The 20,232-nt window shown below is 49.6% G+C and overlaps 1 protein-coding gene across 1 annotated transcript in view; it reads left to right on the forward strand.

The window, feature by feature from the left end:
* Positions 1 to 20,232, forward strand: part of SLC6A5 (solute carrier family 6 member 5) — a 51,404-nt gene that overhangs the window by 2,919 nt on the left and 28,253 nt on the right. Inside the window, exons 3-7 of the mRNA XM_035013699.1 lie at positions 1,150 to 1,288; positions 3,940 to 4,071; positions 4,422 to 4,595; positions 12,707 to 12,848; positions 14,998 to 15,130. Of these exons, the coding sequence (XP_034869590.1) occupies positions 1,150 to 1,288; positions 3,940 to 4,071; positions 4,422 to 4,595; positions 12,707 to 12,848; positions 14,998 to 15,130 (720 nt within the window). The remainder of the gene's footprint in view (positions 1 to 1,149; positions 1,289 to 3,939; positions 4,072 to 4,421; positions 4,596 to 12,706; positions 12,849 to 14,997; positions 15,131 to 20,232) is intronic.

Genomic DNA, 20,232 nt, shown 5'->3' on the forward strand with positions numbered 1-20,232 from the left:
AGACTTCCTCCTCTCCTGATAGCTCCTTTACCGCCCACAGCCTGTGCAACAGTGTGAGGCATACCAGGTTGCTAGAATAGGAAATGAAGTATGACTGAGGAGGCAGAAGCTGGGCAGTGATTTGGGTCCCTGGAACCTTTGTGTGGTGTCCAGGTGCCCTGAACATTTTGAATTTATTTGAGGTGGCTTCACCCCCATCCTTTCCTGCTTAGTAGTGAGGCATTCCAGAACGAGGCACTGCCCCTAAGAGAGCATCTTAGGGTGAACATGGAGAGGTAAGCCTCAAAGGTCCATAGATGGCTGGAGCTGGAAGGTGCCTCAGGGGATAGTTATTCTGAGCCCCTCGTACAGCTTGGGGCACAGAGGCTCGGAGAGAGCAAGCGGCTTGCCTGGGATGATCCAGTGGTAAAGTTTAGACCAGAACTCAAGGCATTAAATGTCCTGTCTCTTACCATATCTACCTTCTCTGTTCTTCCTCTTGTTTCACACCCACATCTCCCTCCTTCCTGTTTCCCTTTCCCTGGTGTTGAGAGGTGCCCCCCTTAAATTAGCCGACCAGGCAGGTTCTGCCTGTAGGCTTTGGCAGAGAACGTGAGGCAGGGGCTCTGGCTGGCTTCGGGCATTGCAGCTCTATTTCTCGCCTAGCAGACTCCAGAGGGAGAAAGGGCTGAGGAAGGGGTGTGTTGAGGGTTTGGGGGAGGGTGGGGTTGGTTAGAGATCTGCTTGCTGGGGATTCTAGGCATGATATTGGGGGGCTGCTTGCCAACTAAACTCTTAGTCAGGGGTTGGGGTTGGAGGGACCTGCTTGCAATCAACCAACAGGTTCAAGGTTTGGGGAAAGCTGCTTGCTGGTGTGCCCTGACTGCAGGATTTGGGAAGGAGGGCTTTAGGGGTCTGTTGAAGAGGAATCTTCAGATCAGAATTGGGACTTGCTTGCTGAAAGAGTCTCAGGGCAGGGTTGAGGGGTGAGGGCCCTGCTTGTAGATGCATCTTCTCTTCCAAATTGGGGTCCTGCTTGCCAATGCATCCTCGGTTGGAAAATGGGGGCCTGCTTGCTGGGAAAGACCCTCAGCAGGGGGGAGGGGTGGAATGGGGCCTGCTTGCCGATCGATGGGGCTGTTATCCGACAATGTGCTTTTCCGCCCCCAGGAGGACGAGCAAGGGGATGAGAATAAGGCCCGAGGGAACTGGTCCAGCAAACTGGACTTCATCCTGTCCATGGTGGGGTACGCAGTGGGGCTGGGCAATGTCTGGAGGTTTCCCTACCTGGCCTTCCAGAACGGGGGAGGTATGGCTTTTCTGGTCTTTCAGCCTGCGGCACGGCGGGGCGGGCACTTGCGGGTTGGGGAGGTGCCCAGAGCTGGGGGACTGGGCTGGGAGGGGAGGCTCAGAGCAGCCTCCTCACGCTCCAGCCCCATCCCCAGTAGGCATCAGTGCTGAGCCAGAGGGCAGGAGCCACTGTAACTGGTTGGCACTAGATCCAGGAGGCTTTTATCAGGAGATGGAGCTCAGGGGAGAGGTGGGCCTCCGTGATCCCCCCACCAAACCAGCTTGGGAGACAGGATCCTGAGCCAAGTGGGCATTGACAGAGGGGAGTTCAAACTCTAATTTAGCTGATTAATATTCTGGTCACAGCACACTCTATATACCTAAACAGCAGTAGCTGTGTGGTCCTAGACACTAAATTAAGGACGGTTTAAGATTATAACCTGGAAATCTGAGCCTACCTAGGAGACTTTGAGAATGGGTATTTGAGTCATGCAGAATGCAGGAGAACCACACGGTGTGAGTGGAGAGAAGCTGAGGGTTGTATTCTCGAAAACCTCTCAGAAGTTCCCACACACGTACATCCTCTCGGGCATAAGCGGGACAGATTTTGACTTTAGCCGAATCGTTTGGCAAAAAACGGTTTTCGTTTCATCGGTCTTCACTGGGTGGAAGAATCTGCTTTTGAAGGAAAACCACTTCTGAAATGGTGAGGATGTCAGGCACACACCAGCTGCCAGTCCTCTAGAATCCTCTGTACCTCTTCTGTACCCACCAAGGAGGAGGGACCCGGCACATTCAAGGTCCTCTTCGCTTGCCCTCTCCACCCTGAAGCGTCTTACCCAGTGGCTTGCCGGCCCCCACACATTGCCCAAACTGACAAGTTCCCCTCTAGGAGTAGGAATTTACAACCAGGACTCCCTCCTAGGACCAAAGAGACCCTCACCCCATCAGGTTAGGGTTTTTGGTTTTTGTTTTCTGTTGGGTGGGCTCCAGACAGTAGACACGTGCTGCACCATGGGATGCTTAAAACAGAAAAATATGCCTTCTCCCCTCCAATTCCAAATTAGGACACATTGACAAGTACTTATGAGGGCTGCAGATCCTTTGCAATCGGAGATGCCCTGGAAACAGAAGAACGTGTGCGGGCCACACAAATGTAGGCACCCCAGCTGGGTTTCCACTTGGTTTTCTGCAAGAGTCCCAGCCCAGGCTGCAGGAAGTGGGCCCGAGATGCTATAAAAAGGCTTCCAGTGACAGGGAGCGGCTGGGTACACAAGATGGGGCTAGGCAGGGAGTTTCAGCCAGGGGAACTCAGCTGGTGAGACTACCCACGTTTTGCTCCCGCCTCCCCCCAGGGATCTGCAAAGTGTGTTTCTGCATCTGGCCCAGCGGTTCCAGGAGCTCCTTGTGGAGCCAGGGAGGGGGAGGCAGACTTTTCCGCACTGCGTCTCTGGCCCCTGCAGCCCTCAGCACTGGGTGGAGAGCCCCGCCTCCTCTTCAGGAGCGGAAGAGAAGAATTGCATAATCCACATCTTTCTCAAAAACCCCCGTCAGGAGAGGCCAGAGCAGGATCCCTGGTTTTACTCCCCATCAGTTCGAGGCCTCTGCGGGGCCTTCCCTGCCTGGAAAGGCCCAAGCGGGAAAGGTCCTTCTGCCAGACAGGAAGTTGGAAAGAGTGGACCAGAGAAAAGTCAGCTTTCCTTCTGTGGAGCACAGGGTTCTGGGCTCTGGCCTCTCTGATACCCAAATTGGGTCTGACCCATGCAACAGTCTTCCTGGTCCCATCTTTTCAAAGATCATGGCTGTTTCCCACGGCCTTCCCAAACAATCTAAAAGAATCGTTGAAGGGAAAAAACCCCAGAGAACCTCCAGCAGTCTGTGGCGGCCTCCCCACTATTACTGTCCTGGTTGGGGGTGGGCGGTGTTCCAAGGAATAAAGAGATGAAGAGGTGACAACCTCAGGGAGCTCCCAGTCTTGATAAGACACCAAGTAAATATTGTCAAGTGCTCAGTGCCTGGGGAAGTGACTATGGGAGGACAGAGAGGGGAGGCTTCTTGGAGGAGGAAGCAGCATTTGAGTTGACCTTGAAGGATGGAAGGGACTTTTATGTGGGGAAGGAAGTTGAGAAGTGCCTGGTGGCTCCGGTGGTGGGGAGAGGAATATTCTAGGCACTTGTCTGGCAGAGCAGACCCAGGACCTATTGCCAGGAGGTGTGCTGGTAACTCGGGTTATTGCACAGAAGGGCTCTTGGAATCTACCTTAGTAGATGTTAGGTCCTTGGAGGGTAGAGATGCCCAGAAGATTTCACCAAATCTGACTCCAGTAGAGAGTCAAAGGTGTGGATTTGTTGCATGCTGGAAGACCTTAAGTTGGGGACATTGAAATGCTATAGTAAGAAAAAGAAAAGAAGAGAAAAGAATAAAAACCAACCAGCACACAACCACTAGTGACCCGTCCAGTGGGGAATTGGAAAGAGGAGTGTGTTTGTGGGGTACTCTCACATTTTGTAGAGGAGGGCTGTTAAATGTTCCTGGGTGCCTGTGCTTGAGCTGGAATATCAAAGGTTTCCTGGAAAATGAGGGGGAGCCAGCTCCCACCCCAGAGGGCGAATGTGGTCCAAGCCAGCCTTGGTTTCCCAGGGGTCTCACTTCCCGCTCTCTCTTCCCAAGGTGCTTTCCTCATCCCCTACCTGATGATGCTGGCTCTGGCCGGGTTACCCATCTTCTTCCTAGAAGTGTCTCTGGGCCAGTTTGCCAGCCAGGGGCCAGTGTCTGTGTGGAAGGCCATCCCGGCTCTGCAAGGTGAGTCCATGAGTGCACCCTGCCTTCCAGCCTCCTCAGCCCTATCCTGCTCCCTCTGGCACCACGTGGCCTCCAGGAGAGCAATTTGCTTTTGTGAACAGTAGAATTCAGGGTTTCCTTTATTTGATCAATTCCACCTCTGGGACCCTCTGAATAATGGCCCAAGATTGCCTCTGGCATTGTTCTGTTCCCAGCAGAATGCCTCAATGTCCCTGATAGAGAGAGTCCACTCCGCTGTTTGTGTATCCATCTGTAAGAGAGCCAAGACCTAGCTCCCCACCCTGTGACCAACTGTAAGAATTCCCGAGGATTTGGGGTGGAATAAATCCCTGGAAATTTTTCTTCTGCAGGCTGTGGCATCGCAATGCTGATCATCTCCGTCCTAATAGCCATATACTACAATGTGATTATTTGCTACACACTTTTCTACCTGTTTGCCTCCTTTGTGTCTGTCCTGCCCTGGGGCTCCTGCAACAACCCTTGGAACACGCCAGAATGCAAAGATAAAACCAAACTTTTATTAGGTAAGTTTGGATATACCTACCTTAAGTGGTGGGCACAGAGATTAAAACAAACAACCAAATATACTTACTTCTAACATTTCTTTTTTTAAAAAATATTTTATTTATTTACTTGAGAGAGAGTGTGTGAGAGAGAGCATAAGCAGGGAGAAGGGATAGAGAGAGAGGGAGAAGCAGACCACCTACTGAGCAGGGACCCCCCCCCCCCCAATGCGGGACTGATCCCAGGACCCTGGGATCCTGACCTGAGCCGAAGGCAGATGCTTAACCAACTGAGCCACCCAGATGCCCCTAATTCTAACATTTGACGAACTCATGGCTCAGAGGAGGAGTAATCAAACTTTGTTTGCTCAGGACTAACTGGAGTGTTTGTTAAAAATGTAGATTAACATAATAAAAAGGGGGGATCTGAAAAAAATGCAGATTAACAGGCCCACCAGATCGTCTGATATATTAGATTTGGGTGGGGTTGGGAAATTTGCATTTTAGCAAGGTCTCCAGGCGATTCATTTCATTCGTTTGCAGGGTACAAGTTGAAAGCAATGGGGTCTTAGAACCTAGGAGAGTAATGCATGGGATCCTGAGTTCACACTTAACAAAATCCTGCTCAGTGCATGAGGTATTTATGAGAACAGATGCTTGACCAGAAAATCTCTGATAGAAATGTACATAATGCAGTATCTAGAAATGGGGACATCCGTCTGTCCAGGTAGTCAGAGAGAGTTCCCGAAGGTCCCGGTCAGACCTGAAATCCCCCGGGACTTGAGGGCTTGCGGGGAGCTTGCTGGGTCAAAGGCAAGTGGGTGAAAGTGAGGAGGAGCAGGGCAGGCTTGGGGGCAAGACCCTCTGGTCTAAATGACATCTCTGCCCCTAAAAGTACGTGGGTCTGGGTCGGGTAACTTTTCTCTCTGGATCTACATTTTCATCATTTCTCAAGTAGAAATAATAATATTCTTGTTGCTGTAAGGGCAGCAAGAAACAAAGGATAAGGGAGCCCTCCAGAAATCGAGGTGCCTCAGTCACCTTTGGTCTCTGGTCATTTCAATGGGTGTCAGTAAGCAAGTAGTTTCTTGTTTTCCCAGCAGATCTGTTAGTCCCCTTAAGCTCACTCTGTGCTGAGGTCAGAATCCCGTGATCTCTACATGATTGGCTCTTAGTGTTGGCCTCCAAATTGGCCCCTTTGCCCTCATGGCCCACACACTGCAGAGCTAGGGCATTATTCAATCCTCTGAGTGTGTCAAGAGAGAAAGGTGAAGTCTTCCCTTCCACACCCCCAGAGAGATGCACATACTAAAGGCAGTAATGCACACTGGAGCATATTTACACACGTGTGTATGCACATGCACGCCATGACCAACCTCCACCTAGAGAGGTTTTGAATAAGACTGAGGAAGAGCTAAAACTAAAGACATGTGCCCATTAAATTCAAACCTTGTGCACCTGGAAGTGCTCAGGAGTGGGGGGTGGGGATTTGTGGAGGTTCCCAGATGTGTGGCTCACTGATGGTATGACCAAGAGTAAGTGTCCCTTCGACTCTCTGGGCCTCAGTGTTCTCATCTGTACAGTCTCCACGTCGATGGATTCTTCGGTTAGGACAGCGGTTCTCAGCCCAAGCTGCTACGCATCAGAATCACCTGGGCAACTGATGAATCAAAACATCACTTAGGGTCCACTTCAGACCAATTAAATCAGACAATTTGGGGATGGAGTTTTAAAGTTCTCCAGGAACCAAAGAACCGCTAGGTTGGAGTTTGCCCCACACGCCTTCATTAGGATGCCCTTAACCATTTTTGGAACGTGCCCCACCTTCTTGCCCTGCAGTTTCTGCCCGCCCAGTGGTCACCTCTGCAAAGCTGCTCTTTGAGAGAATGCCACTCAGTAGCCGTTCACAGAATCACAACTAACAGTTAGCTGCTGGAATGGTTTGCTAGAACATTTTCCAGGACGTAGGATCTAGAGTGCAGAAATACCTCAAGGTCGTCCCGGAGCCTTGCTTGTCCTTCCCAGATTGTGCCTGGGAGGGGAAGGGCTGCTGGCTTGATTCAGGCTCCGTGGGAAGTTTCCGTTGAGACTTCCATCAGGAACCACGTGGGACAACGTGATCAGTGTCCTGAAGCTGTCCTCCAGGAGGGAGAGTAGTTCAGAAACAATATTCTCTTCTGCTAACAATATCCACTAATATTTCTGTAGCACCTTAACACTTAATGATAATAGCTAGCATCACTTCCTACACACGAGGCACCATGGTAATCCTTTTACTCATATTACCAATGTACAACAAGCCAACACATGGCTTCTATTATTATTTCCATTTTATAGATGAAAAAACTGGAGCTCAAGGTCATAGAGGTAGCTCTCTGATAGACCTGGGATTTGAACCCAAGTTTGCCTGCCTCCAAAGGTCATGGTCCTAAAGCACCATGCTAAATGCTCCCCAGTCTACAAGGTGGCTTCATAAATGATGTCTCTGCTCTTCCTAATAAGAGCCCTATGAGTTCCAAGGGGCTGGAGACATGGTTACTATTTTGCAGGTGAGAAAGTAAACTCGAAGGCTCAGAGAGTGAAGTGACAGGCTGTAGATGGAAAGGTAGAACCAGCACCGAGATCTAGGTGTCAGGACCCCTGATTCTCTGCTTATCCAGGGTTCCTGAAGAGTCCGTGTTCCAGCAGGTTCTGCTCCACCAGTCGGGGCAGAGTGACATGAGTCCACATGTTCCCTGTTAGTAGCTGGGATTCTGTGGGGTAAAAAGAAAGGCTGTGCCAACTGTAGTTTGACTTCAAAGTTCCATTTCTGGGGATCCATCTTAAAGGGAAAATCAGAGATACAGATAAAGATTATATATGATTGTTCATGGCAGCTACATCCACAGTCTTGGAAAACACTAGAAACACTTAACCAAATTCAAGTAATTACTGAATAATCCCATGGTTCAAATTAATTTATAGTACATCCATAGGATGAAGTACTCTATAGTCATTAAACATGAATATTTCATAAAACATGGGGAAATCCTCACCCAAATCCACAAAATGTGTTACTGATTTGGGACCATATTTTCTTTTCTACATTTTCTATGGTAGATACCTATTTATTTTATAGTCAGAGTATGTGTATGTATAGATATGGGTATATGTATACACATGCACACACACATGTATGTATACACATACATAGGCATGCATGTGTACATACATACCTTTTGGAAGCAAGCTGAGCATGTTGACTAGGCCAGGTATGTGGGAGGGGGTGCCCCTGGTTTTGTGGAGTTTCCAGTATGGCTCACAATAACCCAGGACACCTTTAAAGGCAGAGTAAGGGCATTACACAGCTAAGCTCCTAGTCGACTGGTAAAAACCATAAAAACTATGCAAGCTCTGAGCAGAGAGAAACAATGGACGTTTTTCACTCCAGTTATTCCCTGGGAGCACAGGGACAGGCTGGACAGATTTTTATCTCATCCTTAGCAAGTGCTTTACATTTTTCCTTTTTTTTTTAAAGCAACGTGTCAATCCCCACTCTTTCTTTGTGCAGCCCCTCCATCTCTTCTTCTCTGTGCTGTCTGCACATGGCTGTGTTCCATTACTGGGGCCAGGCTAGCCCTTGTGGAAGTGCTGGTCCTTCGGGGTCCTGGGCTGACTTCAAAAAGGTGGTGATGGTCTGACTTGCAGAGACACTGGCAGCTTTATGGCCCCTGATGGACAAGTCAGGAGTTCAGACAGTGGATATTCCAGACTCTTTCCCAAATGGCCATTCTGAGAGAGTCTTGTTTAGGAAACGGAAAAAAAATCCCTTCCCCTAGTGCAGTGTTCCGCTAATAATCTCCAGGCTCAGCCTCTCCCAGTAACTGCCCTACCATGAGATAGCGGGCCACTGGTCTCAGGAGGGAGGGATTGGATGGCTCGCAGTTATGACCTGCAGTCATAGCGGGGAGGTGTCTGTCCCATGGCTGGCTCAGCATGGCTGGGGTCCTGTTGCTCCCACCACCCAGCCTTGGCTCTGTCCCTGGGTAGAGGCTGGGCTTGCAGCATATTTCTAAGTTGTAGGTTATAAGACTGTCAATCCTTCAGGTCTCTGTAACGGAGAACGGCTAACCCATGCCTTGATGAGGGAGACCAGCGACTGTCCTGTGAAATGTGGGAACTGGCTGGGTCCTTTAAAATGGGAACACCATAAATACCATTTCTATTTCTGGAATGGCTGCATTTTCATTAGAACTTTAATTAAATGATCGCTTTTCTCCCTGGTCTTTCATGTGCTTTCATTTATTAATAATTGCCCGAGTAAAGAGAATCCCATTCCAACAGCCTCCAATTTAGCGCGATCACGATCGCTGTTCTTTGTTCGGCGTTGCTGGGCCGCGGAGCGCTGCTGACGCGGCCCATCATTCCTCCGCGGGCCCAGCGGAAGGCGCCGGGCGCTGGGAAGCACGCTCCTGCCGCCCAGTGGTGGGAAGGGGTACTGCAGGAGGCTTGAGGCTGCGGGGAGCCCGCCGCAGTGACGCCGCAATGGTGTGACCTTGCCCTGCCGCGGCGAGCGGGGATCCAGAGACATCCAGAGCCGCTCTCTAGGGAAGGTGCCCCGCGCGATTCACTGTGGCAGTTCTGGAAGCAAGCGATGTGGCCTTTGCCCGCATGTTAGCGATGTCTTCAGTCTTAGGGGATGGACGTACTTTTTGGCAGAAGTTCAGGAAGTAACTACTGTGCTTACTTACAGAGAAAGGGATAGAGATGGTCCTTACGGTCTTCATTCAGATCGCTGCTGGGGGAAGCCATAATGATCCCTCTGTAAATATTTGATAGTTATTAGGCCGGAATCCCTCTGTCATTTGAATTAGACTAAAGAAGAGAATATTGAACAAGAAGGTATTTTGAGGACATTAAAAGCAGTGGCTCTCAACCCCGGGAGATTTTTCAGGAGATATTTGATAATGTTTATAGATATTTGGGGTTGTCACAACGGGGATGGGGGGGGTGGCAGGTGGATGCTCCTGCCATCTAGTGGGCAGAGGTCAGGGATGCTGCCAAATGCCCTGCAATGCGCAGGACAGCTCCCACCGCAGAGAATTATCTGGCCGCCAAAGTCAATAGCAACACCGTTGAAAACCCTGGTCTAAAGAACTCATCAGAGATGAGATGAGATTCTTATAATTGTTGTCTTTAACATTTTATCCGATACAATGAGATATTCTGGGGGAATGGGTGGGAGGCAGTAGTGATTTATGGCTGGCCAGGAGCACTGTGGGAGAGGATGCTAAGGACTAGAGATGCCCACCCCATAAAAAGGTGTAACAATGACGACTGAGTTATTGGCTAAAACTGAGAGAGTCCAGCAGTGCTCTAGGCATTGTGAGAATTTTTTTTTTCATCCTCGATGTCACTTACTTTGGGTTTTCCAACAATCTTGTGAGCTAGACACAACTGTTACCAGACAGTGGAGGCGTGGACAGAAAAAGGAACTCATCTCAACTCTCAGGGCAGAGGAGCCTCGGAACCCACAGTCTTACCCACTTTGCTGTTCCACAGAGGGCATGCACTGGGAGTTCATGCACCAGACCTGGGTGGCCATGTGATCTTTTATTGTGTTGTAGTTTGGTCCATGATATTTAAAAATAATTTGATCTTATTTCCAATATTTTAAAATGGAGAGGTTTCATGTAAATACCCAAATTTTCTGCGTCTTTTCCCAGAGCACCTGGAAAAGGCATGGCGCTGGTTGGCTGAAACAGTCTCTGGTTTGCCAGAGTCCCCGCCTCCCCTTATTACCCTCTATTTTATGCCTTCATCATTTATGTCACCAGCCTGGCGTCTGAAGGTGTTTGACTCTGTGATCGCTGCTCTTTGCTTCATAGTAGAGTGGCTGAGAGCATGGCTCCCAGAAAGAGAATGCTTGTTTGGCTCCTGGTTTTGCCGCATGACCTTAACAAGTATGCTCTTCTCTGTGCCTCCGTTTCTTTATCTGCAGCATAGACAGTGGCGATACCTACCTCATGGGGTGATGCGAGGCCTAAATTGGTTGGTGCATATAAAGCACTTACAACAGTATCTGGTATGCTTCGTGTAAGTGGTAGCCATTGTTACTGTTGCTTTTCACTCCTTTATAAAATAATACCTTTTGGGATAAAATAGTATCTTGGTGGACTCTAAACTATCTGTCAAGTGATCTGTATTTATAAAGGGGTCAGAGAGGCACTGTAATATGGTCAGAAGGACTTCAGTTTCTTCCTATTTAAAATGAACATAAGAGGGGCGCCTGGGTGACTCAGTCAGTTGAGCATCTGACTCTCAGTTTTGGCTCAGGTCATGATCTCAGGGTTGTGAGATCGAGCCCCGCATTAGGTTCTGCACTGGGTATAGATTCTGCTGAAGATCCTCTCTCTCCCTCTTCTCCTCCCCCTGCTCTCTCTCTCTCTCAAAAAAATAAAATAAAATGAGCATAATAATATATACCTCCCAGATTTGATGAGGATTTCATGGGATAAGCATTGTTAAAGTGTCTAGCACAGGGGCGCCTGGGTGGCTCAGTCGTTAAGCGTCTGCCTTCGGCTCAGGTCATGATCCCAGGTTCCTGGGATCGAGCCCCGCATCGGGCTCCCTGCTCTGTGGGAAGCCTGCTTCTCCCTCTCCCACTCCCACTGCTTGTGTTCCCTCTCTCGCTGTGTCTCTCTCTGTCAAATAAATAAATAAAATCTTTAAAAAAAAAAAGTGTCTAGCACAATGCCTGACATACTAAGACCCACATGGTTAGTCCCCTTTCCTCATCCCAGCCTAGATCAGGTCTTCTCAACCTCGACACTCCAGACATTTTGACCGGATAATTCTCTGTGGTGGGGGATGTCCTATGCATTGGAAGATATTTAGCAGCATCAGTGGCCTCTACCCACTAGAGGCCAGTAGCTCCCTGTTCCCCAGATATGACAACTAAAAATGTCTCCAGACATTGTCAAGTGTCCTCTGGGGGACAGATTCGTCCCCAGTTGAGAAGCACTGTGTTAGGTCTTGTTGGAGGCTCACAAGCACATGGCATGGTCACTGCCTCCGCTACCCCATGTGAGTGTGTGGAAAGAAGATGCAGTATGTATCTTAAAGCATTTACTCTATGTCGGCTTCAAGGTGAACTCCTTAGTAAGCTTTCAGTGGGAGTAGTCCTTCAGAAGGTTTGCTTATGTCTGGTTAAATTTCAGATTGCAGATTTCAATTTTCAAATTTCAATTGCAGATCCATTTCTGCAAGCCATTTGTTTTCTGTGGAGTTGTAAGAACCTGGGTTTGAATCCTGATTCTCTTCCTTATTGGCCGTGTGATTTGAGTAGAGTTACTTAGCCTCATTGAAACTTTTTCCTCAGGCACCTGGGTGGCTCAGTCATCAAGTGTCTGCCTTCGGCTCAGGTCATGATCCCAGGGTCCTGGGATCGAGCCCCGCATCAGGCTCCCTGCTCAGCGGGAAGCCTGCTTCTCCTTCTCCCACTCCCCCTACTTGTGTTCCCCCCTCACTGTGTCTCTCTCTGTCAAATAAATAAAATCTTTAAAAAAAAAAATTTTCCCTCACTTTTTTAAAGACTTTTATTTTTAGATTTACTTATTTTTACTTTAGAGAGAGAGAGAGCGGGGGGAGGGGTCAAAGGAGAGGGAGAGAAGAATCTCAAGCGGACTCCACGCTGAGCATGGAGCCTGATGCGGGGCTCAATCCCACAACCCTGAGATTGTGACCTGAGCCAAAATCAAGAGTCAGACACTGAACTGACTGAGCCACCCAGGTGCACCTCCCCATTTAAAAAATGGAGGTAATAGCACCTACCGCTAGGCTGTTGTGAACATTAATGAGATAACACATGCAAAATGCTTGGCATGCCTCCAGCCACGTAGTGAGTGCCCCCAAAATGAGAGCCTTTGGTATCAGCACAAGGTACTGCTGTGGGTACCAGCATCTCCGGCATGAACAAAACATAATCTTGGGGTTCATCTGCACCTAGCTTTGCTCAGTTAACACTTTCCCAAAGTCACTCCTCCATATTGGGCAAATACTTTCGTCCCTTGTTTTTCAGTTGCTAGAGAGAGACATGCATGTATTTTCTGTACAGATCTCACCATGTTTCTGCTCCATCTTCTCTTAAACAGATTCCTGTGTCATCAGTGACCATCCCAAAATACAGATCAAGAACTCAACTTTCTGCATGACTGCCTATCCCAACTTGACAATGGTTAACTTCACCAGCCAGGTCAATAAGACATTTGTCAGTGGGAGTGAAGAGTATTTCAAGTAAGATTTTTTTTTTTTTAACTTTCTAAGGGAAACCCAGTGAATGAATGAATTTTCAAGTTGTTGTCTAGGGGTGTGTGTGGCCCAAGAGATGGGTTGCCTCCCTCTGCACCCTCCCTACCTACTTGAGTGACCCGGAAGGAAGGTTTTTTCCCTGGCTGGGCTTCTGAGAGCAGATTATTGGTCCTTGTGGTTCTGGAGAGTGGAGGTGACTGCGTGCTTTTGGGACTAGAATTGGTGCTGCTCTCACTGCTGATGTTGGTGACAGAACACTGCAAAACCTTCAGCCAATGTGGTCAAAGCAGACCTTCAATAAACTAGGTGGTGGTGTTTCTTTTTCTTCCCTCTGAACTTGAGAATGGAAGAGAGGCGAAAAGTAAGAAAACAAGTCATAGTCAATGATTTAGTTTAAAGAAGAATTAATTTTTTTTTAACGGTTTTGCCTTACTTTTGTACTTTCTACATCCATTTTTTCCAGTCTTTGAGGATTGAGGTTCAGGAGTACAACGAAATCCTCAGCCATCATAGGAAGATTTAATAAAGTGTATGGAATGATTTCTTAAGGTAGATGAATGTGGACAGAGCTCATTGAAGGGTAAATAAGGAATGTTCTCCAGTTAAGCTTATGTTGGGGTTATAAACTCAGATGTGCTAGGGGCTTGGCAGGGAGGTTTTGAAGTATGAACAAGACAATAGGGAATGGTGGGGACTGTGGCAAACTAGAGAGCCTGTCTTCCACGTGGGAGAGAGGTTGCTGCTGCTTAGCTCCAAATGGTCACTGTCTTGTGGGAAGGTGGGCCACTGCTGCTAGAGTTTCCATTTTATTTTATTTTAGTTTTTAAAGATTTTATTTATTTGAGAGAGAGAGAGAGAGAGCACAAGCAGGGGGAGGGGCAGAGGGAGAGGGAGAAGCAGGCTCCCCTCTGAGCACGGGGATCTGGGATCATGACCTGAGCCGAAGACAGACGCTTTGCCAACTGAGCCACCCAGGCGCCCCACTTTTAGTCAACTCTTGAGCCCAGGTTGCCACAGGGGTTGGGACAGAAAGGAGCATGGCTGTTGTAAAATGCATGGCGGTGCACTGCCGGGCAGCCTCCCAGGTACGCACTCGCTAGCAGGCTGGAGGGCGCTCTTGCCAGCGAGGCCAGGAGTGGTGCCACCTTCACGTCCCTCTGTAGGTCAGAATGTTCTGGGCTGCCGTTTCTGCAGTCCCGTAGAGTCTGGATTCTGGCCGGCCCTTTGTTCAGGTCACAGAAAAATGCCAAACTAAGGCACGGCGCCTGCATCCAGGATGAGGGAGCTGATCCTTGAGGAGCTAAAGGGATTGTCTGAGTCACGACTCCATGTCCCCACGACTACCTCCTGTCCCCAGGAGTGCGGCTGCTTGCTTGCCGTGCTACCAGGCTACAAGCTACCCTCCGGGGTGTGGGGGCTGCCAGGCAGGCCACGGCTTCTCGAGCAGATACACAGATGACGAGCAGCCGCCTTCTGCTTGCATGTTCTCGGTCTTGGACTACATTCCTTGAATAAGGGCCAGGCAGCCCTGCTTTTCCATTTCAGCCAACCTCAGCCGGGACACGTACCCAACGGCAACTGGAACTGAAGTACAGAGAGCAGCAGTTTTAGTCACTGAGCACAGTGACTCTGTTTTTCACATTTAAAAGTGTACAAATACAATTGGGGTACAGCCTCTTAAAAGATTAGAACATTACAGAAAAAACACAAAATCATCCTTGACAGTTCAGAGTCCGTATTAGTGGTGTGCCCTTGGAGAAAGACGCCAGCCTCGGGAGTGCCTGTTGGCAGGCTGGGCCAGGACCCCCAATGCTGTTGGACTTGTCACGCTTGTCCTGGGGCAGCTCCAGATGCCAATGGAGCTAACTTAGCCTTGTTCAGAGGCTGCCCAGGGCTACGAGAGGCTTCCCAGCACGTAATTAGGAACTGGGTAAATCCAGCTGGCCTTTTTGCTGACAACTGTGGGCTCAAACTCAGATCAGAGCATCCCTCACCCTGATCTCATAAGGTCCCTAACTGGGGGGGTGAGGAGGGCTGGGTCAAGTCTCCTGGCTCTGCTGGGAGATGAAAGGCTGCAGACTGTCACCTCCCTCCCTCCTCATTCCCCCCGCTACTCTCTCTTTCCAATTCTTAGGTACTTTGTACTGAAGATTTCTGCTGGAATTGAATATCCTGGGGAGATCAGGTGGCCACTAGCCTTCTGCCTCTTCCTGGCTTGGGTGATTGTGTATGCATCCCTGGCAAAAGGAATCAAGACTTCAGGAAAAGTAAGAACTTTTATTTATCTAAAAAAAAAAAATCTCTGGGACCCCCAGGGATGGTTGTGTCATGTAGCCACAAAAGAGCCTTGGAAAGAGAGTCAGGACACATGGGGGTAATTCTGACTCTGACCCTGAGTAGCTCTGGGACCTTGGGCAAGTGACTTCACTCCCACCTGTAAAATGAGATAATAACACCTTTCTTTCAGGGCTCTTTTAAGGACCAAATGAGACAAATGCACACAGAGCTCCCAAGGGAAGGTGTGGGTCTTGATTAGATTCCTTTCTGTCCTGTCAGGGACCGCCGCTTCATTCAGCAGATGGGCCCCACATCCTATGATTCTGTCACTCTCCCTAGGCCCCAGAATTAGAGCTACTGGCTTTTTGCTTCTTGGCCTGGCTGCCCAGTCAGTTATTGCTTCTGCCGAGAAGCTGGAAAAAGACCAAAATTGTGAATTGGAAAAAGACCAAAATTATGAATTGGATTCCTTCTCATTACTCTTGCCACCATGGTCTGGACTTTTCACGCCCTTTTTGCAACCCCCCCAGCCCAACACTCTTCCACTTCATGTGCGCAGAGCCCTCCATGGTGACAGTCCTGCCAGTGGGATTTTGGCTGAGCAAAGACTTGGCCACTCTTGCTGAGCAGTCGCTTGGCGGGCCCTTTGGAGAGGTTGGAATTCCCACCCCAGGCTCAGTTCCAAGGCACAGAAGGCAAGGACTCTGGGAAAGCTCAGGGCATGCTGGACATTCTTGTAAGGGTCACACTGTTTTCCCTCATCTTCCTGCTGCTTTAGCAAAAAACCCCATTGAATAGTTAGCTGGTCAGTTGATGATAACCAATATTATTTAATCATCCTAAGAGTTATTTGCATGGCTCAGGATGAAACCCAAGATGTCTTTCAGGCCAAGGAGTGAGTATGACGGTGGTGGACTCAGACCTGAGGTTGTGGTATTGATTTGGTCTAGGTGTCCCAGCCGGCATCTCATACCCCCCACCAGGTGCCCAAACCTGGCACCCTTCAGCACAGAGCTGAGTCTGTCCTCTCCCTGGGCACATGGCCGTGCTCATAGGTGCCTTTGGATAACAGCTCTTTCTGCTGCCTGCCCTGTAATCTGGAGCCTCAGGGACTTGAGTTGTGGGCTCCAGCAGGATTGTCAGCATTACAAGAGGCAGGGGTTACACCTCAACTCACATAAGGTTGGGGGAGAAGCAGACTGGGGGTGAGGAGCTGGGTTCTAGTCCAGGGCTTCCCCTGGGCTTTGCTGAGTAGGGACATCTCTACCTGGGCCATGAAGCCTGGCTGAGCTTCTGATTTGCTCTTAGCTTTTATTTGTTTTTCTGCTACAATGAAAAGCAAAACTTCCTTTATCCTCACTATTGCAGAAGTCTTTAGTTTCCCCATTTCTAAAATAAAGGCAATCAGGCTGGGTGATGTCTAAGATGCTGTAGCTCTAACGTTATTCTGTCTAAACATTTGCTGGGTGAGCTGATCTTAGTTTTCCTCTCTGACCTCAGTTTCTTCATCTGTAAAATGAGAGCTGGGATCAGATGACCTCCGAGGACCCCCTGCTGGCTCTGAATGAGTGGTTAAGACTAGATTGTTTTTGTTTTTTTTTTAAGATTTTATTTATTTATTTGACAGAGAGAGACACAGCGAGAGAGGGAACACAAGCAGGGGGAGCGGGAGAGGGAGAAGCAGGGAGCCCGATGTGGGGCTCGATCCCAGGACCCTGGGATCATGACCCGAGCCGAAGGCAGACGCTGAACGACTGAGCCACCCAGGTGCCCCAAGACTAGATTGTTTTTTGAAGACAGCAAGAAGATGGGGGAAATGTTGAGATGACCCTTACAACAATGGCCTGTGCGTCCTGGGGTTCCTGGACTCCTTGCCTTCTGTGGCTTGGAACCCAGCCAAGTGCTTGCTTAGCAAGAGTGGCCAAATATTTGCGCAAACAAAATCTCACTGACAGGACTGTCGCTTACAACTCGAGATAGAGACAGGGCAACCTTGACCGTGATTGACATGCCAGATAGGTCTCTAGCAGACAGGTCTCTAGCAGGATAGGCAAGGGGGGGTGACTGCAGGAGAGGAGATGGTAGTTAAGGAGGGAGAACAGTGGTCCCATCAGTGACCTGGGGGAGGATGGCCTGCTGGCTCTAGAATTAAATCAAACTGCGTTCAAATCCTGCCTTTATCTCTTTCTCATTGTGTAACTCTGGACAGACTATTTGACCCACAGAGCCTCAGTTTCTGCATCTGTAGATTGGGGATAGCGGTACATACCACATAGGATCATTATAGGGATTAAATGAGATCCGCCACATACAATACCTGGCATATGGTCAGTTCTTCGCTAGCATTAGCTTTTTTCTGATGACGAATGACTGATGTATTGGGTGGGCACTGCGCCACTCTGACATCTTGAAAGCAGTGACTCTGGTGGGGAGATGGGGAGAGAAAGGGAGCCTTGTTGAACACCAGGTGCCCGGCGCTGAGCTAACTGCGATGCATGCATCAGTTCACCTACCTGCACAACAGTCCACTAAGTAAGGACATTTGTTCCCATTTTGTAGATAGAGAAAGTGAGGTGCATCCAGGCAGAGTAAATTGCCTGAGGCCACACAGCTTTTAAGTGGCAGCGGTGGGATTTGAACCTAGGTCTGTTTCCCTTTAAAGCCTGGATTCTTTCCTCTACCTGACATCCTTTCCCCAGGAGGGGCTGTTAGGAAGAGATGGAAATGCAGAACTGTGGAGTCATTTTTTGCATGGGGGGGGGAGGGAGAGAAAAGTCCCCCCACTGGGAGCCAGCACCCTGGCGTTCCTACCCCCTCTCTACACCACCAGCTGTCATTGCCAGGTGGGCAAGTCACAGAAGGCATTGGGGCCTCATTTCCCACATCTACAGACTCAAGGTAGAATGAATGTTCTCTAAGACCCTTTTAGCTTTATTAGTCCGTGATTTTTTTAGGACAGTGTTACAGCTAGTTCTTTCCATTGATTTAGGATTTAATCCTTGGTGCTAGATTTTACAGGCTTTCTGGTATGGGAACTTTTGAGGAGCCCTGGGCAGGTAAGCTTTTCTGTTAGTTCTGCTAACTAATCATGCTGCTTCATTGAGAATGGTTGCCAACTAAGGATCAATGATCAATTTTTTTTTTTTTAATGAGGAATGCCACCAGAAATCATGAATCACAATTTGTTATCTTGCCCTGGGGTGTGCAGACAGTGCTCATGGAGCATTGTTTGGAAGCCAAGGTGAATGCACGGCTGAAGCTCCTCATTCCGACAGGCCCCTTTTGTGACTGAGAGCCCATGAAGACGGTCAGACTGTCATTTCGAGGCAACAGAGACGTCCACCTTCTCCTGCAGCAAGATGAGCTCAGTTCCTCTCGTGTGGGACCCTAGGAGACGAGAATGGCCTGTTGCTTCTTATGAGACCTCAGTTTCCCTTTGAGCAGCTAGAATTCCAGGGGCAGGGGCGACCAGCAGGCCACCCGAATGTCAGATGCACCCATCTGAGCTCAGGGCCCGCGCTGCCTGGGGGTTATGGCAACAACACAGAGTTAACCTAACCAGCTAGCACAGGCTGGTGGGACCTTACCTTCCCAGCTGTTCGGAGCTCCCACTGTGAGGAGGATGCTGCCAGGTGTCAGGCCAGCAGGCTCAGATCAACTAGTCACTGTCACTCCTGCCAAATAGAACTCATTACTGTTCGAGCTTAATTCCTCTGATAATACATCCTGAAACAAGTGCATTCTAAAGCCCCCCAGCCCCCCAACACAAGCTGTGCATGAAGCCGCTATGTATACCTGACTCACATTTGACTATAAATCCCCAGGGTTTATAAACCAAACCGTGGGCCCTTTTAGTTCATCAGGATCACCATCTACAAAGTGAGTGCATCATCCCACACGCCAGGGCCTGGACCTGGGTGGGGCAGGCAAGTGCCTAGGGTGGCAAAATTTAAGGAGACATTCACTCTCAGGCTCCTGCAAGTGTGGGGTCAGCCCCTGAGAGTGAGTGCCTCCTTCAATATCGTACCCTTAGTGCTTCACTTGCCTCACCCTAGTCCCAGCTCTGCCCCACCCATTTCTGATCACATGGCCTGCAGAGTGGCCCTGCTGGAAAGAACAGAGGCTTTGGAATTAGAAAGCCTTAGGTTTGGATCTTGGCTCCAGCTGGGAGACCTTGAGTAAGATGTTTAACCCCTTGTGACATACGTAATTGGAGGCTCAGTTTCCTCTTCTGCAAAATGGGACAACTCACAGCTGACCCATAGAGGGAGCTCCAGACATGGTTGTGTGCTAGCAGGCTCCGGTCGGCAGATGAGAACAGGTGTCTCAGCCGGGTAGACTGGTGCCATTCTGGTGGTTTTCTTCTGCTGGCCCCTGCTGCCCGGGTCACCTCTTCTCCCTTACCTCCTCCCATCCTCACTTCCCACCAGCCCTCATGGTCAGGAGGTGAAAAGGATATTCCTCCATTGTCACCTGCCCTACTGTCTTGGTGGGGTGGGGAGGTCAGAATGGTCAGGATCTCCTCTCCCTCCTATCACAGCCGGGAGGCCAGCCCAGGGCTGTCCTGGGGCGGTGATCTTCTCCTGAGGTGTCAAATGCCTTTGGGTTTCCCAAGGTCTGTGTGCGGAAGGGTTTCGCTCCAGGGGAAGGAGAGGCAGGTTTGGGGGGATGGGGAGGAGGGGGCTGCCCTCCCCCACAGCCCCAAGAAATCACATTCTCTAGGAAGGGCGGTAGCAGTGCAGAGAAAGGAGACCCGCCGGTCCCAGCTCTGTAGCCAGAAGGAAAGACTTGACCTTGATGGTAGGTGGGGTTTAGAGGAAGAAACGGTGGCTCCTGTTTCCTTAACCTGCAGCCTGGTGCAGTGGGAACTCTACGCTTTCAGCTGCTGAGGCCAGACACGTTGGGCGGATCCCTGATGCCCCCTTGCCCCTCATTCCACATGGAATCATCAGGAAATTCTGTAGCTCTTCCAGCAGAAGCATATCCCCGTTGGAGGTGTCACTGTCCCTTGCTGGGAGTACAGCCCAGCCTCCTGACTGTTGTCCCTGCACCCCCTTTTGCGCCCCTGCAGTATACCCCCAGCGAAGCAACC

The sequence above is a fragment of the Mirounga leonina genome, unplaced genomic scaffold, assembly GCF_011800145.1.
Source record: "Mirounga leonina isolate KUSES-001 unplaced genomic scaffold, KU_Mleo_1.0 Mir_166, whole genome shotgun sequence".
Classification (NCBI taxonomy): domain Eukaryota; kingdom Metazoa; phylum Chordata; class Mammalia; order Carnivora; family Phocidae; genus Mirounga; species Mirounga leonina.